This window comes from Buceros rhinoceros, unplaced genomic scaffold (assembly GCF_000710305.1).
Source record: "Buceros rhinoceros silvestris isolate BGI_N320 unplaced genomic scaffold, ASM71030v1 scaffold7874, whole genome shotgun sequence".
Lineage (NCBI taxonomy): Eukaryota > Metazoa > Chordata > Aves > Bucerotiformes > Bucerotidae > Buceros > Buceros rhinoceros.
The window spans coordinates 15,067-36,554 of NW_010408772.1; the positions used below are offsets into that span (position 1 = coordinate 15,067).

Here is a 21,488-nt window from a genome sequence, read left to right on the forward strand (position 1 = left end):
AGGAGGGATTTTGACATCATCAGATGCTGCTTGGGGAGAACCTAAGGGCGTCTTTCAGCTCAGGGATATTAGGGATGTGTTGGTGTCCCACTTGTCCTCCTTTCATGTTATCTGGGAGACTGTACTCTCCATCCTGCTCCAAAGTGCATTCTGTTGGGTGGGTAGCAATGGAGAAGGGAGTGTTCCTTCTCAGGCATTCGTTTTGTAACAGCAAGAACTCCTGCAGCTTAAAGCAGTGCTGTCCCTCATACAGGGAAATTCCTCCTCTTAGAGAAGTTGTTGAGGACTGGGACCTTAGGAGAGACTTGTGCCCACCTGATTTTGCAAGAAACTCTTGTTATTCTTGGGACCAGCCCTGCAGATCACAGAGACATCTAAAAGATAAATCTCTGAAGTACAATCTGCAGCCTGATATGATGCAGGAGTTTACATTTAGGGTTTTCTAAAACCTCACTGACAAGATTTTTGGTCACACAAACTTCAAGCCTGTGGTTGGGATTTGGACCAGTGCTGAACCTGTTGGATCTGCTAGATTTTGGATGGTTTGGCTGTCCAGACCTTAGGTGTGTGAGCAGAGACTTTCAGGCCCCACAAGCATCTCTGATGAAACATCCCAGGCACTGTAATTAAAGCCCTGGCCTGAACGATTTGTGCTTTCTTGGCAGAGCCCTACGTTTGCAGCCCTCAGAGGACTCCACAAAGGAGGGAAGTACTGTCATGGGCTGCAGCTCTGCTGTTCTCGCTGGGAAGCTGCAGCTTCCTTCCGCTCATTTAAAGCCCCCGCATGCTGCTGGGTGACCCTCTGACAGTGGGGACGAACAGACGGATGGATACCAGAGCAGCCACAGTCTGCTGAGCCAAGGGCTGCCCGCCATGTGATGTGGGGTCTCTTACGCGGGCTGTGTCGAATCTCTCCTGTTGTGATGTGAGGAGGGCTCAGCCCCTGTTTTTAAGCTTCGGGGGGGTCATTGCTGCTGTCGTGAGTTTGCCTCAGAGGACCAAGCATCCGGGTTTTCCTGTGATTTCTTTTCCTTCCTCCAAACTGGAGGATGTTACTCGATCCTCGTCCCCCTCCTCCAGCCCTGCGTTATCATCCTGGACCCATCAGCTGCCTGACGGGGGTTTTAGCCATGCTTCTGGATGTTTTTTTAATTTCTTTTCCATTTCTTTCTCTGAAGGAACATACCTAATGGAGGAAATGAGCCTGGTGGTCCTTGGGGCGAGTTCGGGGTCAGCAAAGCTTCCCTGGGATAAAACAGGACGAGCTCCCGCAGCGCTGGGCTTGGCCATGCAGTGCTGCTTGGTGGGGTGACAGCAGCCCTGGGCGGGAGGGACGCAGTGCTGCTGCCCTCGGACGAGCTCCTCTGCAAGCAGAAAAAGCTCAGATGCGGTCATCTCCTACACATCTTCAGTGTGTACTTCAGCATAGTGTTCCTGCGGTGCCTCTGACTAGCTGGCTGTAATCCTTTGACCCTGTGCTCTGTCTCTCGCTCTTCTCACGTCCTCTGAATGTCTGCCACCTCGGAGGTGGTGCCCTCCGGTCCTTGCCTTGTTCCAATAGTTCGTGTCTTGTATGAAATGCAGCAGCTCTGGTTAATGTTTGTGCCCTCTCTGACTTGGGTGCTGCCGAGAGCTGTTCCGCTGCGCCTGAGGCTGTGGCTTGTGACTTCACTGTGTTTAGTAGGTTACCCCAGAGCCTCCCCTTGATTTTTGTTAATTGTTTACGATTTTATGCATAGTTTGGCTTCCAGTTCATGACCCTAATACCGTTATCTGAGAGACCTCTTCCCTTTGAGAGCCTGTATGTCGTGCTGGGAAGTTCCTGTAAGGTAACTAGGAGCTCTTTATCTGCTTGACCTGTGCAAGAGTGATGATGAGCAAAGGTGTGAGGACGAGCAGGACCTGCGTGGGGCTCGGCAGCCTGTCCTGGCATGCTGCGTTGCTGGGCTTGCTGCTGGACAGCCTCCCAGCAGCGCTGGCTGGCTCCCTGTTCTGCTTCTTCTGGGGAAGGTAGAAGCTCCTGGCCAGCTCATGTGGAGGGTTTGCAGCGCCTCTGAGCTCTGGCTGATGCCTCTCTCTGGGAAGGACCTTTGATTGCCTTTCCCCAGTGCTCCCAGTGACGTGCTATGGGTGTCTGCTAAAATGGTTGTTCTCCCTCAGGTACTGTCCTAGGGCTAATCCTTGCTTGTGGCTGGATGCAAGAAGGAGAACCTGTGGGGAGGTCAGTGCTCATCAGTGTTTCAGGCTCATTAATCGGTTTTGCGAAGTGGAATTTGCTCCGCCCATGAGCACTCTGCAATAGGATTGTCTTTGAAATGGGGGGAAATAATAGCACTAAACTGCTCGAGAAATAATTTCATTCTCCACTTCTCAATAGATAAATCTGCTGTCCAACAACCCGAAATTTTATCTGTCCATCTAAAGTAATGGATGAGCCGCGATTTGAATCCAAATGTGAAGGGGAAGGGAAATTTTCTGCAGAGATGTTTAGCACGGTTTCTGCGGCCGCTTCTTTCCACCACAGATGATGGGGAGAAGCAGGAGATGGGACGAAGCTGTGGAAGATCGGGTGCTGCTGCTGGAGGGTGATGCAAGTGCCATTTCTGCTTTTGACTCATTACTGCTCCCGAAACTGCCGGTAACAGCTTGACGTGGAGGTGACTGGGCAGAGCCACTCGGAGAGGTTAGATACAGGTCATGATTTGTGCAGGTTGAAATGCAGAGTTACGCTGACTGCAGCCCTGCTGTTCCTTCTGGGTACCCGGAGGACTTCTTGTCCAAGTACCTTGGACTTCTCTCTCCCTTTTACTTTGGAGCAAGCAGAGGGAGTTTCAGTGCCCCTTTGCAGTGTCAGAGCAGTGCAGGGGAACTCCACCTGACTCGGAGATGCATCCTTTGGCTTTTGTGAGAGGTTTGCACCACAGGACCCACGTGTCCCCATTGATCATTGCAAATCATGTGTTTTCTCAATGGGAGACCCTCCCTTCCCCATTTGCAAGGCCTGCGATAAGCAGATGCTCACAGCTCCCTGTCGGGGACTTACTTTTCGCCTGACGATTTCGAGCTGTGCCGGCAGCGAGATAAGAGGAAATCTGACATCGCGGTCAGGAAGCGTTAAAGAAAGTTACTGCCGTCATTCGTCAGTGGATTATCTCGAGCAGCAAAGCTGCAGCATTCCTTGCATGCTGCAGGACCCATTTCAAGCCCACGGCTTTGGCTGCGGTTCAGTGTGTGGCTGCCTGCCCGGTGCTATTGTGTGCAGCCCCGCTCCTCCCCGGAGCGCTAACCCTAGCCGCTGGCAGTTGCTCTCTCTCCAGAATGCCCGTTCCGAAAAGCTGTGAGCTGTTGCATAGTCCTGCCCTGCCACACAAAATTATCAGCTTCATTTCTTTTCTCCAGATCCCACCTTGGGCAGTTCGGTTGTTGAGCAAATGCTGCTGCATTCAGCAGCTTTTGTCTACCTCTCTGCTGTCTCCCCTGAGCAGAGCAGCTCTGCTGGGAGGCAGGAACACAGGATCCAGCCTGCAGTCATCTCCCCTGAGGGTGGGGGACGGTTTCCAACCCAAGCCCAATGTGCTCAAGTAGCTGGATCTTTTCTGATGAATTTGCAAGGGAAATTGCTGCTGTCTAGTCAGTGCAGGTGCTGAGGGCGCCCAGTCATACAGGGACTGCAGCGAGGGGCCATGGTAGCTAAAACAGGGATGTGAGGAGGATGAGCTCTCGTGCATCCCCCCGGGGGCTCCCCTCCCACCCCCAGGGCTGGATTTTCCAATTGCAGTAACATCCAACCTGCCCGTTCCGGGGAGCAGAGCTTCAAGGTGGCTGGGCACATCCCCGCTAAGCTCCTGGTGTCACTGTGCAACGGGGAGTTAGCCCAAGTATCTGGGGTTGCCCCAGCTATCAAATTGTCCCACTCTCATCTCCACTGAAAGCTTCTCCAGTGCATTTACATGTTTGCAGGACAAGTTTCTACGTTGAATTGAAAACTTGGCAGCAGTACGCTGATTTTCCAAGAAGTGTCTAAACTTACTGAAGTTAATACAACAAATAATATAATGGCAACCCTCTTTGAAAAAGAACGTCCCAGAAGCTACTGAGGACTTCCCAGCCTGTCCCAGGTACTGGGGGCTGCTCGCTGCCCTGTGAGCAAGGGGGTGGCCAGGGCCACAGGAGGAGCTGCCAGGACGGCAGCTGTCCCGAAGTGTTTTTTTGCTGGGCTGGGGTAGGACAGGCCGTGCCTGAGAGAGTGTTTAAAAATAAGCAAAGCTGTTCCGAAACTCGATGAGTGCAGGTGGCGGGGCCCTTCTGCCGTACCGCCACTGCTGGCTCCTTGAAACCCTCAGAGGATGGGTCAGAACTGACCGCAGACTCTTCTTACCTACTGGCAGGCTTCAAGATACTTTGTTTTACCATATGAGTTTCTTAATCCCTGTGGTACAGTCCCATCCCTGCCCCCATTGCCTCTTTGCTCTGGCTTTTAATATCTTCTTTCTCCAAAGTGCCTTGGGTGGTCTTTGCTGCGCCCAGGGAGCTCTGCTCGCACCAAGGACCTGTGCTTCGGCTGCTTTCAGTACGGTGGGAGATGCTGGTATCTGCGGAAGATGCCGTGGTCTCTGGGGTCTGTTTCCAGAATGGAGCATCCCACTTGCTGGTGGTGTCCACCCCAGAAGCGATAGCTGGTGGTACTGAGGTTGTTCTGGGTGCGGACGAGGGTGATGGCAGGACTCAGGACGTGTGGTGCTCGGGCTTCTGCTGGCCCTTGCGCCGGTGGAGATCGCAAGACCCTGCTTCAGCGCTGGTTTCACTCAAAGCATATAAATGACAGCATTGATTTTGGGCCTGGCAGGTGGTGAACAAGCCCCATGGAGGTCATTGATTTCTCTCTCTCTCTTTCTTCTGTGAAGTGTTTACTTGTCCAAAGGTGTGATTGACTGGTAAATAAAATGGCCTCGGCACAGCTCACACGCAGTTGTAGCTAATTTTAACGTGTGGCCGTTGAGTAACCCTGTTAAGGCAGCAATTTGTGATACTCCATCTATAGCAAGACAACCTCGAAACCCTTGTGAGCAAAGGCACAAGAAGATGCTTTGTGGATTGGTGGGAGAGAAATAGTGCAGATTGTGCCGGTTAAACCCACGCGTGGGTTCTATCCACCCTGACTTCTTCTAGTGTGTGATGAGCGGGGCTAAAACCTACCTGCAGTTGTCATCCCAAGAGGTGGCTTTTCTTGTGGACAATGGGTGGCCTCGCTGTGCTGCCAGCTCCTCTCTGGTGGAGCAGCACCGTGGTGCTGCTGCCCTAGTTTACCATGTGTTATGTCAGGTGTTTTCAACAACCCTTTAAACAGATTATCGGCTTCTTCCTTGATGCTTGTCATCTGCCTGCGCTGGGGGGCCGGGGGCTTCTTGGAGACATCACCTGGAGCTGTGGAAGGGCAGTGGCAGTGCTGTGGGCACCTTGTGCTTATTTAGCAGCTGATCGCAAGAGATGCCTTCCAGGTTTGAGTCGGATGAGCAAAGAGAGCTGGATGCAGCTGATGTTGGATGGTGTGGTTGGTCCTGTCCTGCCCTTTCTCACCAAGCTGGGGGTAGCTCAGCCCCCTCTAAATGCTGTTGGAGCTGGGGCTCGCTCCTTGTCAGACACGCTGTCAGGAGGAGACATTTGTTTGCTTGGACGTGTGATCTCTGTGCCATCCTTCAGAAACGAGGTAGTGTGAACTCTTGAGCTTTTCAGGAATTTGAGCCACAAACGCATTGTGCAGGGGGTGCAGGTTTTCAGACCTGTCAGGTGTCTCTCGCTTGGCTGAACGGCGGCGCTGTGCAAGTCCATCTTTCCTGAACACTTCAGCCATGGGACACGTGGGGAGTGAATGCCGCAGGAAGGCAGGGCAGTTCTGCGGAGGAAGCTTGTCTCTTGCTGGGTGTAATTACGGCTATAACTTGTGTCATTAAGTTTCCAAACTGGAGGCTTAAAAGGATTTAAAATCAACACGTGCTAGAAATTTGAAATCAATGGGACTGCAGTGCCACAGACAATACAGCCCTGCTGCAAGCAGCCGCTCTGCTCAGGGTGTGAATTCTTGCATGGACCCAGAAGATAAAGTTATGAAATAACCCACGTTGGTGAGAGAGGTTGTAAAGCAACCCCTCAGTCTAGACGGATTATATTTGCTGCAGTGTTTGTGTGACAGAGAGGAATGCCCTAGAAAAACAGAATTGTTTTCAGTTTCTGCCTCCGGCACTTGCTTGTCTAATGAGAAAACTCTGATGTGATGGGAATGTCCTGTGCTTGTAGAGGGGGCTGGAAGGGGGGAGAAGGGCAAAAGGTTTGTTCGTCCTTTGTGTAGGTGCATCAGCCTGTTGTTGATGAGGTGGTCTTGCTAATCCAGCGCCGCAAACTTCACGTATAATCCCAACTGCGATGATAACGACAAGCTGCATCGTGGTCGTGTCTGTGGAGATATGACAACCCCAAAGATTCTGCTTTGATCCTTTTAATTAAAAGAAAATTAAGCTATTTTACTTTGCTTTGAACTCCCGACAGAGTTCACAAGTGGTGGTTTTGTGTGGCGTTGGTTCGATGACAACTGGGGAGCAGAGATAGTGCCATGTGACAGAATCACGCTGACCAAACCCCCCCAAAGGCAGCTTCCACCGTGCGCCTGTTTATCACATGGGGATGATTCACCCCTTTACGGGGCTGATTTCTTAGTAATGAGACATTTGCTTAAAGAAAGAGTTATTTAATAATACAGCAATAAGTTGAAGGTATTTTGTGGAATATCATGAGGATGCAGAAGTGAAATGACTAGGCTTGCTCAGCAGACTCCATCCATCCTGATGAAGAACATTGGTGATGGAGCCACAAAAATGAAGCAGATTGTTATTCTTTTCTTTCAAGCCCTTGTGCTGCCAGGCATCACCATTGGAGCGAGTCAGTCTGGAGTCCCCAGACTTCAAAATCCCCGACACTCACAAACGACCAATTATTGCTATAGTCAAAGACAGGATTTTCTTGAAAGAGAAACATGATGTTGCTCTGCCAGTTGAGCTATCTGGATAACCCAGTGTGGTCCCTGGAGGGGTGGGATTTCTGCTTCTTCGAACGGGCAAAGATGAGCAAAGCTTTGTGGGAACAGTCCCAGGGATGGGTCTGGTGTCGGGAGTGGGATCCCCGCTGGGTCAGGAGCAGCTCCTGTGGCTGAGCCTCAGGACTGGCAGCTTCCTGCTGGAAATGGGCTGCGTGTGGCTGGTGGGTGGTTCGTGGGTCTGTTAGTGTCTGTGGGTCTCTTGGCATCCGTGGTGCGTGCGGCGTTGGGGAGGCGCAAGAGTGAGTGAGCAGATATTACTTGTGGTGTTGATTGTTTCAGACCCCAAAGCAAAAAAGCCCCTAATTTTCACTGTCTCAGTCTCATTTGGGATGTGTGTATATGTGCATGTGCGTGGATGTACAGCAGTACGTACCCTAAGTGCTGTAACCTGTCCCTTTTGTAGGGAACCAGATGGAAACGTGCTGGAAATGGTTAAAAGTTCAACACTGAGCTTCTGTAGAACACTGGCTGTAATTTATATTTGGCTTTGACCTTGAAAGGGAAATGTCCTGGCTTGAGTTTTGCAGCCCTTCTGCAGTGTTACCTTATGTGAAACTTGTTTTTCAAAAGGGCGTTTGTTTCTGGTGCGCAGCTGAGAACACAGGAGCCCTCGCAGGGCACCAGGATTCCAACATCTTCAGTAACAACAAATAAACTAATGCCTGGCTTTTCCCTGCGAGTTTTTACGTCCCTGTTAGCTTGTCTCGCCTTGAATTTAACTCAGCGAATCTCGGTTCACATTTGTGCCTCTCTTGCTCACTTCTTCCTTTCTTTTTTGTTTCCCCCAGTTTCTGTGTTTGAAGAACATCCGAACCTTCCTCAAAGTGTGTCACGACAAATTCGGGTTAAGAAACAGTGATCTGTTTGATCCCTTCGACCTCTTCGATGTGCGGGATTTTGGAAAGGTAAGAGTTGCTCCTGGGAAGTGATGATTCTGGTGCCAGGGTGGTTCTCCGGACTTGTGCTGCAGCATTTGGATAAAATACAAAAGTCTGGTGGTTTTCTGAGCAGCTTCTACACACTTAACCCATGCACTGAGCACCTGATCCCCTTGCTCGTGGTAGCCTGCGTATCTAGGGGTTGATTCTGATCTCCTTAAAGAACGAATATCAAGCTGTCAAGCGTTCTGCTTTAGATTACTAAGTTTCTGGAATCAGTCTTTAAAGTAAATGAAGAATGTCCTTTGTTTGAAGAATCAAAATACCTGTGTGTCCGTGTGTTTGTAAGAGCTGTTGGAAGAGGCTGTAGCCCTGGGGACCGGGTGCTTCTCTGAGGTCAGGACATCGGGGCTTCTTCCCAGCTGCCTCGCTGGGTGTTTTGGGCAAAGCCACACCATCTCCTTGCCAGTGAGCTCCCCGTAGGGACAGTGCCTTCAGACTGGTGCTGAGCATCACCCCTGCTCTGCCTAAACCAGCCGGAGGGATTGACCCCTGCAACCTCAGCAGCGTGTTTCCCTGTAGCAGCATTACAGAGCATTACCAGCCTGCACCCAGGCTGGGACCAAGCGTGTGTCAGGGACCCTTCGTCCATGAGCATGTCTGATTGTGCCCCAGCGTGGGTGCAGACCCTCATGCAGGTGCAGACCACACATAGTCTTTCTCCAGCTGCTGCCTCTGCAGGTGGCTGCCAGCAAAATGAAACTGCAATGCCATCAGGTTCGTACCATGGCCAGGGAGCGTCCCTGGGGGTCAGGAAGTTTCATGCTGGGGTAAAATGAGACCTGTGAGTTTCTCAACACTCTGTTTGGAGGTTTTTTCCTCCCAGGCATTCCTAGATGCTGACTGCGTTTGTGCCCTATGTCACCTCGATGGGGAAGGAGAGAGCATGGTTTTGTGTTTTGCTGAATGAGACCCAGCTCCCTTCCCAGGGTGGAGAATCCTCCCCGATGTGGGCGAGTGGCTGTTGTTCTGATACCCTGGCTTTGGACGTGGACAGCATCAGGGCTGTGCTGTTAGTCTGATGGATACCCACCTCAGGGAAGCTATTACGTAGGACAATTACTATATTCTTCAGTGGAAAAGGCGTTAGAAGATTTATTAAAGCGCTCTATTGTTTTACCTTTTTCGAGCTACCAGGATAAGCTGCTGGAAGGCATCTTCTCTTCTGATTATCCAAAGAGTAGATTTTCACTGCTGATGGGGATATATTATTTGATATTTATTGCCTAATTTATTTCTGGACCATTATCTGGAATGTGCAATTGCAGGGGCTTGTTTTATGAGTTTTTTTGATTTATGAAATACAAGAAGGCTTTTGTTGTTCTGGGAATACGAATGCACAGAAGGAACCTTTTGGGCTGGGGAAAGAACCGCTGCTAATTAAAATGCTGCTTTATCGTCGCATTGTCTCTTGCTTTGTGCTGTTTCAAATTGCCTAAGACGCCTGTTAATAGAGCCTGGTGTTAAACACTGCTGGAACGTGTCAGCCAAGCACAGTTTGTTTTCCTTTTCGGTCTGGCTAGGGAACAGCTATTCCCTCCTCCTCTTGGTCACTTTTTTGGGAGACATTTCAGGTTTGCGACTTGAGGAGAGATGATTCGCCATTCCCTCTTACCTCATGTCAATTTATTTTTTTTAGGAGACTTTGGAAAGAAACTTGTCATAAACTTCCAAGATCCTGCTTCTTTTCACATGCATCATCATCCTCAGACAACCTTATAAGACATGGGAGGCTGGTTCTGTGTATAAAAACCTCGCTGATCTTTTCCCAGTGCAGTTTTTTATCGGTTTGCTGGAGGTATCAGCTGTTGAGGTCTGCACCACCCTAAATCCCTCTGGAAGCCTGTCAAAACATCCCCATTGTCTTTGCCACCTTTCATTCCCACATTATCCTCAGATCTGTGTTCAACAGTGGCAAAGCAAATAAACAGGGAAAAATCTGCTGTTGACCAAAGCGCCTTTCCGTTCTGAGTCACGGCAAGAGCAAAAGGAGTCTCTAATCCACGTTCCCAGTGGCTGAACACAGACTTCACACACAAAAAAATTCTCCCTGGGGCTGTTCATTCCTTGGATCAATAGTGTTTTTCGGTTACAAGATACTTAAGCCGCGTAGGAGACTTCTGAACGGAGCACAGCAACAGTCGACCATTTAATTACATAGAAACCGTGGTGGAGTGGTGTTGGGTGTTTCCTTCCTGGATGCCACTTAAGTAGTTATTTCTCTCCTCCCAAACCAGAAGGCCAATGAGACAGCGATCGCTGGTAGCACGTGGGTTTGCTGCAGTGTAATTACTGAGTAGAAGGGCAGGGACTTGCGTTTGTGTGGGGCTGACCTGTATGTAAAGACCTCATCCTTTGGAATCTGCAAGGTTCTTTGGGGTTTCTTACTGTGAGGAAAAACACTAGAGGAATTAAAATCAGATCCCTCAGTCTTGCCTTGACCAGCTGTTATTCTGAGAGAGGTTTCCATAGCTCCCTTTGGCTTCTGAGCCAGGGCTTTGGCAAGGAGGAGCTGCCGTAGGATCGATGGAGCCTCCTGCAAAGGAGCAAGTGTGGTTGGGGGCTGCTCAAGTCCAGGAACACAAGCTTTTATCCCTGGTTTTGCTACTTCCTTGAGTTTTAAGCTTGGGAATTTACTTCTTCCTTACTGTCACCAGAATAACAGCTGGTGAAATGGGATCGTCAACCGTGTGGGCTTCTCTGGCCGAAATCCCTGTGGAGCTGAAAAGCTCCATCTCTGTCTTCGTGGGATGTCGGGTAATCGGCCAGTGCAGGCTTTCGCCAAATAGATGCGTCATGTTTCTTGTAATCTCAGTTGCAGTGTTTCCCAGTTACCCACGGGAGGCTAAAGGCCGGTTGAAATTGCTCACAGCCAGGTTTTTTCCCAATGTCCAGCTGTTCAGCGATCCCGCGGTGACAAGGGACATGCTCTGCTTCATGACAGAGGTTTCCAGAGTGACCTGACATGCTGACCTACATTTCTAGCTGTGCCCCTTTAAGACACCTTAAAAGAATGTGTTGTTAGTATTGCTTTCTACAAGTTGGCTCTTAATTTTTTGTATTTTTAATTTAAATCTTACTCTTTTAACATGGCTCAAAAGCTGCCCGTAATCACTAGCGCATTTTGCAGCGGCGTTTCTCTGTGGCTGTGTCGGCGCTGCAGGGTGCTGAGGAAGAAAACCCCTGTTCATATCGCCTCATCCCTAATGAGGGTCTGACCTTGCTGGAGGGAGCACTGGGGTCCTCTGCGAGGGTGCTGTGCCCAGTCTTTGCTAGTACAGCCTGGCTCCTCAGAAAGAAATGAGACGAGAAGCTCGTCCTCCTGTACAGTTGCTGCTGTTCAGTTCTTCGTGCACATTTAACAGCAGTGAGGTATAAAATGTACCTCTTATTGGACTTGCTAATTTATTGGCACCAACTATAATGAGGTAAAATGTGCATAAATATGGATTAAACTCTTTGTCACTCTATTAGTCAGCACGATGGTAGCAAGGTTCATTAAAAGGAGTTACTCATTTTGTAATGTACTATTATTTTTTTTAGAAATATAGTTCAAATATTCATAAACCTGTGGAGCGTGCCGTTTATTAGTCTCCCACTCCTCTCTGCTCTCCTGACATGTGAAGAAAGTCAGGACAATTAAATACAAGTTTCTGCACTGTTTCTGCACTTTTTTCGTGAGCCAGGGGCCTTCCCTACCCTGACCCACGGATAGAGGATGATGCAGTTCTAAAAATGAAAAAGGGAAGGAGCTCACAGGTCAGCTGAAACGTGAGGAGATGCCGTTACTGAGATTAGTGTTTTTCACTGTGGTTCTGGTCCAGAGAACTTCACCAACCTCACAGCTTGAGCTGGGCTCAGAGGAGGGGCCCCTTGGTCAATCCTCCCTCTCAATTAATTGAATTCACTGATGTTCGCTGGCACGTGTGACCCGTGGGTGGCTGCCAGAAGCCTTGTACATGGCTTGTCTTGCATGTCTGAAGTGCTGAGGAGAAAGATGTGCATGGTGGGGAGGGTGACCCTGAGCACGATGCACTCCAGCAAGAGCAGCCTCGATGGTGGGAGAGGACAGGGGAGCTGCCAAAGAGGGGATGTGCTGGTGCTGTCAGGGATAGAGTGATGGATGCCCTCTGTAAAGCATTTGCATCCTCAGAACGGTTTCTGATGTGAAGGTGTCCCCTTCCTCCAGCTGATGAGCTGGTGTGGAGCGCTCTGGGAAAGCCATGAGGAGATCCAGGCTGTCCTCAATGGATGCTGCTGCAGATTTGTCCCCAGCTTCCTCACCAGCACCCTGTGGTTGGGGAGTCTGTAAAACGAGGGGTCCCACCTCGCTGGTCATTGAGGCGGGGTGCTGGGAGAGCTGCGGAGGGACTCGACTGCCATTGTCCCCTTGTCTTTCACTGACAGCCTCCTCACCCCTCCTGAGAGAGTCAGAAAGCAGAGTTTTCTGCTTGGTTTCAGATGGGAGGGTGGGGAGTGTTGTCAGAATTATTTAAGGGATTAATAACTGAGAGTTGATAGTTTGTGTTTCTTTGTTTCTCTGCTGAGAATTCCCCTCCCTCCATCATCTCTCACTTCACGTATCCCTGCTGCAGTGTTTTAAAGGGGCTTGTTAATGTACTGTGGGCATGTGGAGGGGAGAAAGGGGAAGATTTATATGAACTAATATATAACACTTATATATAAAATTGAAAATTGCAAGGTGTTCAGATAAATGGCTGCATTTTGGTGCTCTAACAGGGCAAGTCTTGACTTTTTGGGTTTTTTTTTCTCCTGACCTTTTGTAGCCATGAACAAATTTAAAATGGTGTGTTTTTCTGTATGTACCGCTGAGTGTGTGAAGTGACAGTGGTCGGGAGTGGAGAGGAGTGTTCGGCAGGGCTCCAGGCCCCCAGCACAGCATCCCCCAGCGTGGCATCCCATCCCTGGCTCTGCTGAGGACTGGGCAGTCGGACAGACCTTCCCAGCTTGTGTTGGTCGGTGCCAGTTACTTGGCTGCTCCGCGGCGCTTGGATGGGTGTCAAGAAAGGGATCGTATCGCAGAGGAAAACGTTTCCAATTGCTGTGGAACTCGCACAGCGCATGTGCAGCGGGTGGGGTGGGAAGTGAGAAGAATTCTCCAAAAGAAGGGCGTGTGTAGTATTTTTTTTTTTCCCTTGAATTCCCAGGAGAGCAGTAGACTAACGGGTCTTCAAAGGGAACTGTGTGTGTGAGTCCATGCAGGACACCAGGAACCCGCTTAACCCCTTGCCTGCCTGGCACTTGCTGTGATGTTGCCAAAGAAGGAGCCGTGGGTGCACCCTGAGCCCACGCCGTCCCTTGTGCTGCCCTCCATGTGCCTGTGCAGGGCTCCTCCGAGACGGCATTGTGGTTTTTGGGTGACTGCTGCGCTTTTCAGAAGAGAGTGAAGCACTTTGCCGACAAGCTGAAAATTTTCAGCTTTGGTGGTGCCCGTAGCCCTTGGGTGCCGCAGTCCTTGCCTGAGGGAGAAACCCTGAGTCCGGGAAGCATATGAGAGCGTGAGGAAGGCAGCCCTGCTGTTGCACTCGTGACATGCCTGTGCAGGGACGTCACCGCCTCCCAGTTGATGATTAACTCCCCAGTTGCTTGCAGGAGCTGTGGGTGATGTGCTGGGTGCTGCGTTGCTCAGCTGGCCTTAGGTCAGCCGGTGTTTGTTCACCGCGTTTTAAATGGCCTTGGTGGAATTACACTGGAGACTTGGGTATTGGGATGAATGCCACACTTTGCAAAAGCAGACTGCAACAGCCTGGGTTGGGTTTGTTTTGGTTTTTTTTCTCCCTTCCGTTTGCCGTCTTGAGGGTTCATTTGGGCTTGGGGGTACTTGTCTCATACTCTGTACGTACCGAGCTCTGTGGTGCTCGTGACCCTCCATGGTGCAGGTTGGTCCCAGGTGATGCTGTTGGATGTGGCGTGATGCAGGGACCCTTCTCCCAGCATGAGGACATGAGCTGTGGTTCATGGTGGGACTGTTAGCAGGTGCAGTGTGTCCAGCAGATGTTTTCAGCTGGAGCACTTAAAGTATGTACAGGAAACCCTGACACTGAACTTCCCTAAAACACAGAGCAAATGAATTACAGATTTCTGTGGCTAGTCAAGCATGTACCAGACGGTGCTTTGTGCTGCGCAGTGCTGTGCTGTGTGCAGGTCTGTGAACGTTGCCCTGAAATATCTGGTGGACTGTGAATCTTCCCAGCTGCCTGTCACAGTTAATGTCGACAGGGCTGTGCTGGCATATTTTGTGGTCTTGAGGGGGTCAGTACCAGCACCACAGCCTTAAATCATGCGTGGGCAACAAGTTGCTGACAAAATGCAGTCAGTCTTTCACTGTGCCCTAAAGCAAACCCCTGTGTGACGCACCTGGGCTTGACCAGCCCGGGCAGGGTAGCTGGGAGCTGATGCACCAAGCTGTGGCCAGGGTGTCACCTCCTGTCCCACCAGCCAGAGTGAGAGGGGGCGTGCTGGGCTCCCACTGGTGCTGCAGGAAGAGAGTCTCTGCTTGGGGTTAGGGCTGTGGAGGTGTTGCATGGCGGACAGCAGACACCCGTGTTGGCCACAATCTCTGGTTACTGGGGCTGGGTTCTCTGCCAAGAAATGCTCTGCGGCCTCAGACCCACTCCTGAGGGTCCCCAGCCCATAGGTGATGTTCAGCTCTGTGCTGGCTGGGCACCCCTTGGGGCTCTCGCCAAGCTGCCGAGGGAGCTGCTCAGCTCCTTGCCGAGGACTTTGTGTGTTGTCGAGTAGGTGAGGACCAGCACGGGTAAGCATGATGGTGGGAGCTTCTGCTGTTGGCAAAGCTGTTCTGATTTTGGGGAGCGCGGAGGAGAGGTGCTGTGAGGTCTCTGGCACGTGGGATTGGGAGGCTTGCACCGCCCGTGGGCTCGGGACCCCGGTGTCTGAACAGAGCAGGTGAAAATGCCGTGTCCCAGCAACCGGCTCTGGGGCTGGAGCAAGAGCTCCAGTGCTGGTGGCCTTTGGTGTTCTGTGCAGCAGAAGTTTTTAGCTGTGCTGTGGCACATTCTTTCTGCTTTTTCCCCTTCCTCTCTCCCCTACTTACAAATCTGCTCTGTTTATAGATGTGCAGCTTCGCAGTGGAACTGAAGGAGCCAAAATGTTCGTTCTGGGACCTTTGCCTTTTTCTGGTTTTTTTTTTTTTTCTTCCCTTCTTGGCTGCTTTCCCCAGTATTTTTCCAAGGGGTCACATTAAGGGGTATTATGTTTCAGATCAAACAAGTATGGGCAGGATCTTTCGTAACTCCCATGGTCTGGATGGGATAATTCTGCTGTTGGGCCTCAAACAGCGATGGAAGTGTTTTAACGTGCAAGAAATCTGAGGTATGGATCAGGACGTGGATAAATGCATAAACTTAATGTTTATGAAATTGATTTTCCTTTACCTTCCTGATTTGTCTGAGCTTTCCGTGCAGTAACTTTAGACAAGATTTGGGGAAGAAGGATTTCTTTTTTCTTGAAAAACCTGTGGGGGATAAAACGTGTCTCCAAACAGGGGAGGGAGAAGAATCCAGGAGCTTTTGAGTGACCCAAAAGGTTTTGGCCGTCATTTGAAATATGAATGGTTTCATTTGAACCCCTCGAGATGTTTTTCCTCTGTCATGTTGTTGGGTGTTTGAGACTTAATGATACAGTGAGCATCGCCGTGGCTGAAAGATGTCAACAGGCAAAGTCAGTCTTTGTATGTCTTGGTGCTCAGTCAATGGAGCTGCCATCACTGGAGCTTGACTGTGCAGTGTGCACGTGCTTTGGGAGAGGGAGGAAGTACCTCCCAGGTCATATCACTTAAGGGACTCTTGGAATAAATTGAATCTTTTATTTTCTAATGAGCTCTTCTATTTCTTCATTAAAATCTCTGTAGATTTCTCAGCCTCTCGGAACTGATGATGAGACTGTCCCAAGGCCAAGTGCTTTGGTTACAAATAATAATTAACATTTCTTGAAGCAGATTATTGTGTGGGTGTAACCGTGATTTAGCAGAAAGGGCAAAAAGTGAAACGATCAGCCTGAAAATCCTGGCACAGCCGAGCTCCACAAACCCCAGTGCACGGGGTGGTTCTGCACAGCATCTTCTCTGTGGAACAGTCAAGAAAAATTTTCTGTAGAAAATTGAGATTCCTCTTGGGGCAGGGGAGAGTTGGTGCAAGTCAGCATGGTGAAATATCGCACCTGGACACAAACCTCTGATGCCAAGAGGAGCCTGGGTGTCCTGTGTCCCCAGCACGTCCAAGGAGAAGGGTCAGGACTGGGGTGTTCGGAGCCTTTGGGCAGTGATCCTGGGGCCCCGCTGAGCTCCTGCTAGATCATTCCTTTTGCCTTGGGACACTCACTTATTGGAAGAGAAATGTTAATGTTTCACAGCAAATAAACAGTGCACCAAAACAATGTGTTGAAGCCTCCGTGTCTCAGCAGAGTGTGGTTTGGGGAAGATTTGCTATTTGCAGCCCCAACTCTTGCGCAGTCTTGGTCTCTTCTGAGTCTCTTGTGTTTTCAGAGACTTCAGGGTGCTGCGACTGTGACCAGTGGGTCCCCTCCACCTGCAGGAACAGCAGGGCTTTCCCTATCTGGGGATGATGGGGACACTTCTTGTCTCTCTCCCACACTACTTCGGGGGGAAAGTTAAAGAGGGGGGCACAAGGAATCTCAGACTATTTTGTTCCACTGGCTGTCAGAATGGGCTGCTTGTTTGTTCTTGGAGGGGTTCCAGATAGGGTATGGGGTGTTTTTTCTCCTTCAGAAATGAAATACTTCTTCCAAAACTCCCTGTACACTTGGGATTCCTCCCACCTGTGGGGACTGGCGCGCACACCCGAGCGATAGGGCTGGAGGACCTAGTGAGGAGTGTCCTGGAGCCATGGGGCGATGGGTCGGTCTGTGCGCAGGGGCTGTGCTGGCACAGCCGAGGAGCCAGGCAGTCACACAGGATCATCGGGCTGGGCTGCAGCTGCAGTGCTGGCGGGAGCAATTTGCCTTGAGTAGGTTTGAAAAAGCCTCTCTATAACATCGCAGGTGATTCCGGAGGACCGAGGCATCTAAAAAACATCTGTAAGGGCTGTAATTACCTTAAGCATCAATTTCCCTTTGGGAAGGCGTGAGCGTTTCCCTCGGGGACAGATGCCTTTGTATTGTCCAGCTCTTGCAGGCCTTTCCTTGCCTGGCTCCAAACCTGGCAGAGGAAGGGAGATGGGGTGTCCACAGCGAGTGTGGCTGCTCAGCCCATGGCCATGCCTGCAGCGGGACCACCACGCTCGCTCGCCCTCCGTGCTCTGCTGCTCCGGGTAACGAGCCTCGGATGGTGCCGCTGGTTCATTTACGCCCTGTCTTTATGGTGTGCATGTAAGTGAGACGTTCTCCTCTTCGACATCGTTCTCTTCTTACTAATTGCATATTAAAGCATAATCATGGTAGCAAGATAGAAGCATTAATGCACCCTGGGTGAAGCTAATGGTGTGGACACAGTGCACTTAGTTACATCTGTCAAGGTTTTCTATTCCAGGCCCACTGTAATTTTAGGAATTTTTGAGCCAGGGTGGATTTGGTAAACGTTGGCAGTCGTTCCTACTTGATGAGTAAGGGTTGTGTGGGAGAGACTGATCGAGCTGTGGTGGAGATTTCTTGCTGGCTGACAGATGGTGGGGATTTCACAGCCTGTTACTTAAGTTATGAAAAAGGTGGTTAATACTTCAGGGGAAGGAATGATACGCAAATGGGTTGGAAGTAACACATAAATCAGAGCCAGAGTTTTCATGTTCTTCTGGGGCTTGGTGGTGCTTCCTGTCCTAAATCTAGGGTGAGCCTTCATCTTTTTGCCTTAGTGTTGATGCCACCTACTGATGAAAAGTACCTTCTCTGCTGCTCCTGCCATGTGGAAGAGCTTCTTTCCAGCTCTTCACCTCTTCCATTTGCCACCTCTAAGGTCACCCTTTGGGCAGCGCTGGAGCCTCTATCTGACTTGAAGCACACAAAGGGTCTCAAAACTGTGGCATGATGCTCGGTTGCTCTGCCACAGGCTGAAGCCTGAGTATGATGGAGCGTTGAGGACAACTTACACAACATAGGGATTCCCTGTTGTCTGAGGAGTTGGTGTAGATGTGGCCCAGGAAGCAGCAGTTTGTCCAGGCCCGGCAGAGCAGTGGCAGAGGAGCAGGGACAGACCTGGCAGTCCTACACGTTGACCTGCTGCTGTCCCACATCCTTTGAGTCATCTTGTTAAAGACAGTTAGTGACTCATATGAGCAGGGAGCAGTTCCAGAGCTGTTTGCTTTGTGTGGTCCTTGGAGGTGCAGTGGATGTCACTTATACACGCAGTCCTGGCTCTCATACAGGCGTATTCATCTCCGTCTTGGTTTTGTGCATCTGATTTAAAATACAGATACATCTGGAGAGAACTGGTGCAAAAGCGGAACTTTGACAAAGAAAAGGAAAAAAAAATGAGGGCAGATTCTTCCCCGTACACAGACCTTGCAGTGTCAGGGCAGGCTGAGAATTAAATCAGAGCCGGGGATCCCAGGGCGATTCGGATGCAAGTGCTGGGTGTGATATGGAGGGTGTTCCTGGCACCCTGGTTCTTTCCTACGCACGTGCAAAAGACCGAGCAGCCGGGGTTGTGCTGGAGGGCTAAATTAAAAAGTGCTTGGAGAGTCGGGGTGTGAGACAGCAGCTCAGGAGCATTCGCAGCGATGTACCTGAGCCTGATGGGGTGCAACAGCTCTCCAATGAGAAGGAGAAACTCAGTCTTCCAAGCCAGTGGACTGTAAAGATTATTAAAATAAATTGAATATATTTCTTTCATGCGGAAATAGCGCTTTAGTCCCTGTACATGGAGATTTATCAAAAGGACCTCTGTGCTCCAGCAGCAGAGCTGAGATCACAGTTCCGTGCAGATGTGGATTGAACTGGCCGAGTCCCCCTTTGAGCAATATGAATAACCATTGTACGGTGTCAGTCTGTCTTCAACCCCGCACACCAGCTCTGCTCCTGGGCTGTCTTTGCAGAATCTAGATTTGCACTGCAAATTAATTTTTCTTTAAAAGTGAATTTTCTGGCTCCTGGCAATAATGCGGTGAGGCTGGCTACGAGGGCTCTGCACGTGGGCACACAGGGGTGGGATGCTGGAGAGCAGCAGCGCACAGCCTCCACCCACTCCCTGGAGAGGCCAGGGAGGTGTTAGAGGTGGACTCACCCGCATGGAGGTTGGTTTGGTTTTTTCAGCTGGGGTGTTTGATCCCAGTATAGGAGGTGCTGGTTGGGGGGCTAATTTTAAGCAATTTCAGCTAATGCAGCAATTTGGGGTGTTCTAATTTTTGTAGAATTAGATGACAACTCCTCTGTGGGAATCTGATTTTTGGGACTGAGTGCTCAATGGCTTTAGACCTCTGTGATGTTTTTACCATGCACGGAGATTTATGAGTCACTAGGAGAGCCTGTAGTAGGACCTTGAATTGAATATATTGGCTTCGAAATGAAAAAAACCCCAAACCGTGTTGACCTTGATGGCATTTTTGAGGTAAAGGAGGAAGCTGGGTCAGGATCATTAGCCCATATTTGATCTAAATATGAAATTTCATTTGAAAACATGCACACACAGAAAAATCTACAGTTGGGACGTGGATAAACTTTTGGTTTAAATCTACCCTGCGGGGAACCATGCGAAGGACTCTTGCCTTGAGGCCTCACTTGACTCTGTTTGTTTGCTCAGCCTGTTTCCTCCATCAGCCAAGTCCCAGTGTGTGCACTGCCTCCCGCCCTCCCCTCGCCTTTTTTCATAATATTGTTCTAATTACTGGAGTGTGAAGAATTGACTCTTAAAATGCCTCTTGGCAAATTCCATTTGCGCATTGATGAAATTTCCTCTCTGGCCATTAGTGCCAGTCGCGTTCGGATCAAAACTTCTCCTCCACCCTTCCCAGGCAAACTGGGACACGCAAGTTATCACGTTGGTTGGAGATCATAGGTGCCAACGGGAAATGAAAACGGGAAGAGAATGAGGCATTTGGGGGGAGGGTGAAGGGTTAACACTTGTCTGCTGTGGTGCTGCTGGTGTGTGTTCTCACAGTGCTGTTTCTCCTGATGAGCTGCCAGATGTAATTTTTTTAGGGGTGAACTGGGACGGCCTGGGATGGCTGTGGGTGCAAGGCTTTGAGAGCAGAAGCTCAGCTGGTGGCTCAAGGAAGAGCTTGCAGGAAGGTTGTGGGGCTGAGGAGTTTGGGGAGGCTGAGCTCTGACCCCCACTTGGATCAGGGATGTTTGTGGTCATGTCCTGTCCTTTCTCACGATAGCTGTCCCTTGAGGAAGGGGCTTGCTGGCTCTGCCTGGACCTCCCGCTCCCTGGCTGGGTGCAAGGGCTTGCAGCAGGGTCTCGTGCCTGTGCAATCTGACGTTGCGGAGAATTCAGGGTGGATGGCTTATGTGCCCTCAAAGTGGGTTATTTCTTGTAAAAACCACACCACTGCAGGGTTTCTAGAAGCCTTTTTGTGAACAGAGCGGGGAGCACTTGGGTAATGCTTCAGGCTTCTTCTGCAGTTGCAAGGGGCTAAAAACAAAAAATAAACCTGAAAGCTCAGTTAGCCAGTAATTGCAAGATTCCAGGGCCTGAGGCTTTAAGAAAAATGCCAGAGAGGAGGTTTTCTACATAACGTTAGAGACTGGGCAGCTTTGGACTGTCTCCTGGTTCCGGAGTGCTTGCGGTGGGTCCACACAGCAGACTCGGACTGTGAAATTACTGGTTGCATCTGTCTGGCTTTCCCTCCCCGCTCCGTTTGCAGCCTGGGAGCTGGACCAGCAGACCCTGGGAGTGGGAGCAGGGATGAGGTGGGGAGGTGGTTTTCTCTGAGGCTGCATGTGGGTTGTGCTCCCTACAGGAAAAGGACCTGAGGACTGGGCTGAAGCACTGGTGGGTTTAGCTACCCTGAAGTCTCCTCCTTCATCATAAACCTTCCAGGAACCCTCCCTGCAGGACAGAGTATGGGTTGCAGAGGTATTCGGCTGCATCCCAGTTTACTTTGTCAGAGGAACTGAACCAGCTGGGGACCCAAAGTTCATCCCAATGGCTCTCTGCTACCAGCAGGCCCTGCATGGGACCAGGACTGGTGGCCAGGCTGGGCAGTGGAGAGGACAGAGCTGTGGTGTGATGACAGCCCAGTCCTCTGTGCTTCTCGGTGAGGGACCTGGCAGAAAAAATCCCCCAGCCTTGGTCTGTGCTCTTCACTGGGACTCACCAGGGCTGTGGGCAGCCTCTCCCACCGCCACAGCCATTTTCTGGTACATAAAGGGGTTTAATTGTCCCCTGGAGGAGCACTTGGCTCGCCCACTGGCTTCTTCTCATGTGCCTCTTCTTGGTCAATGGCTCATGGAAGAGCAGTTATCCTTCAGAGGAGCAACGGAGCCTGAACCACCTCATCACACCGCTTTGGCAGTTTTATCCCTGATCG

The 21,488-nt window shown here is 50.4% G+C and overlaps 1 protein-coding gene across 1 annotated transcript in view; it reads left to right on the plus strand.

The window, feature by feature from the left end:
- Positions 1–7,021: 7,021 nt before the first annotated feature.
- VAV2 (vav 2 guanine nucleotide exchange factor) overlaps positions 7,022–21,488 on the plus strand; it is a gene marked incomplete at its 5' end in the record, with an annotated part of 105,088 nt that continues 90,621 nt past the window's right edge. The window contains 2 exons of the mRNA XM_010134973.1: positions 7,022–7,123; positions 7,879–7,995. Coding sequence (XP_010133275.1) covers positions 7,022–7,123; positions 7,879–7,995 — 219 coding nt within the window. The remainder of the gene's footprint in view (positions 7,124–7,878; positions 7,996–21,488) is intronic.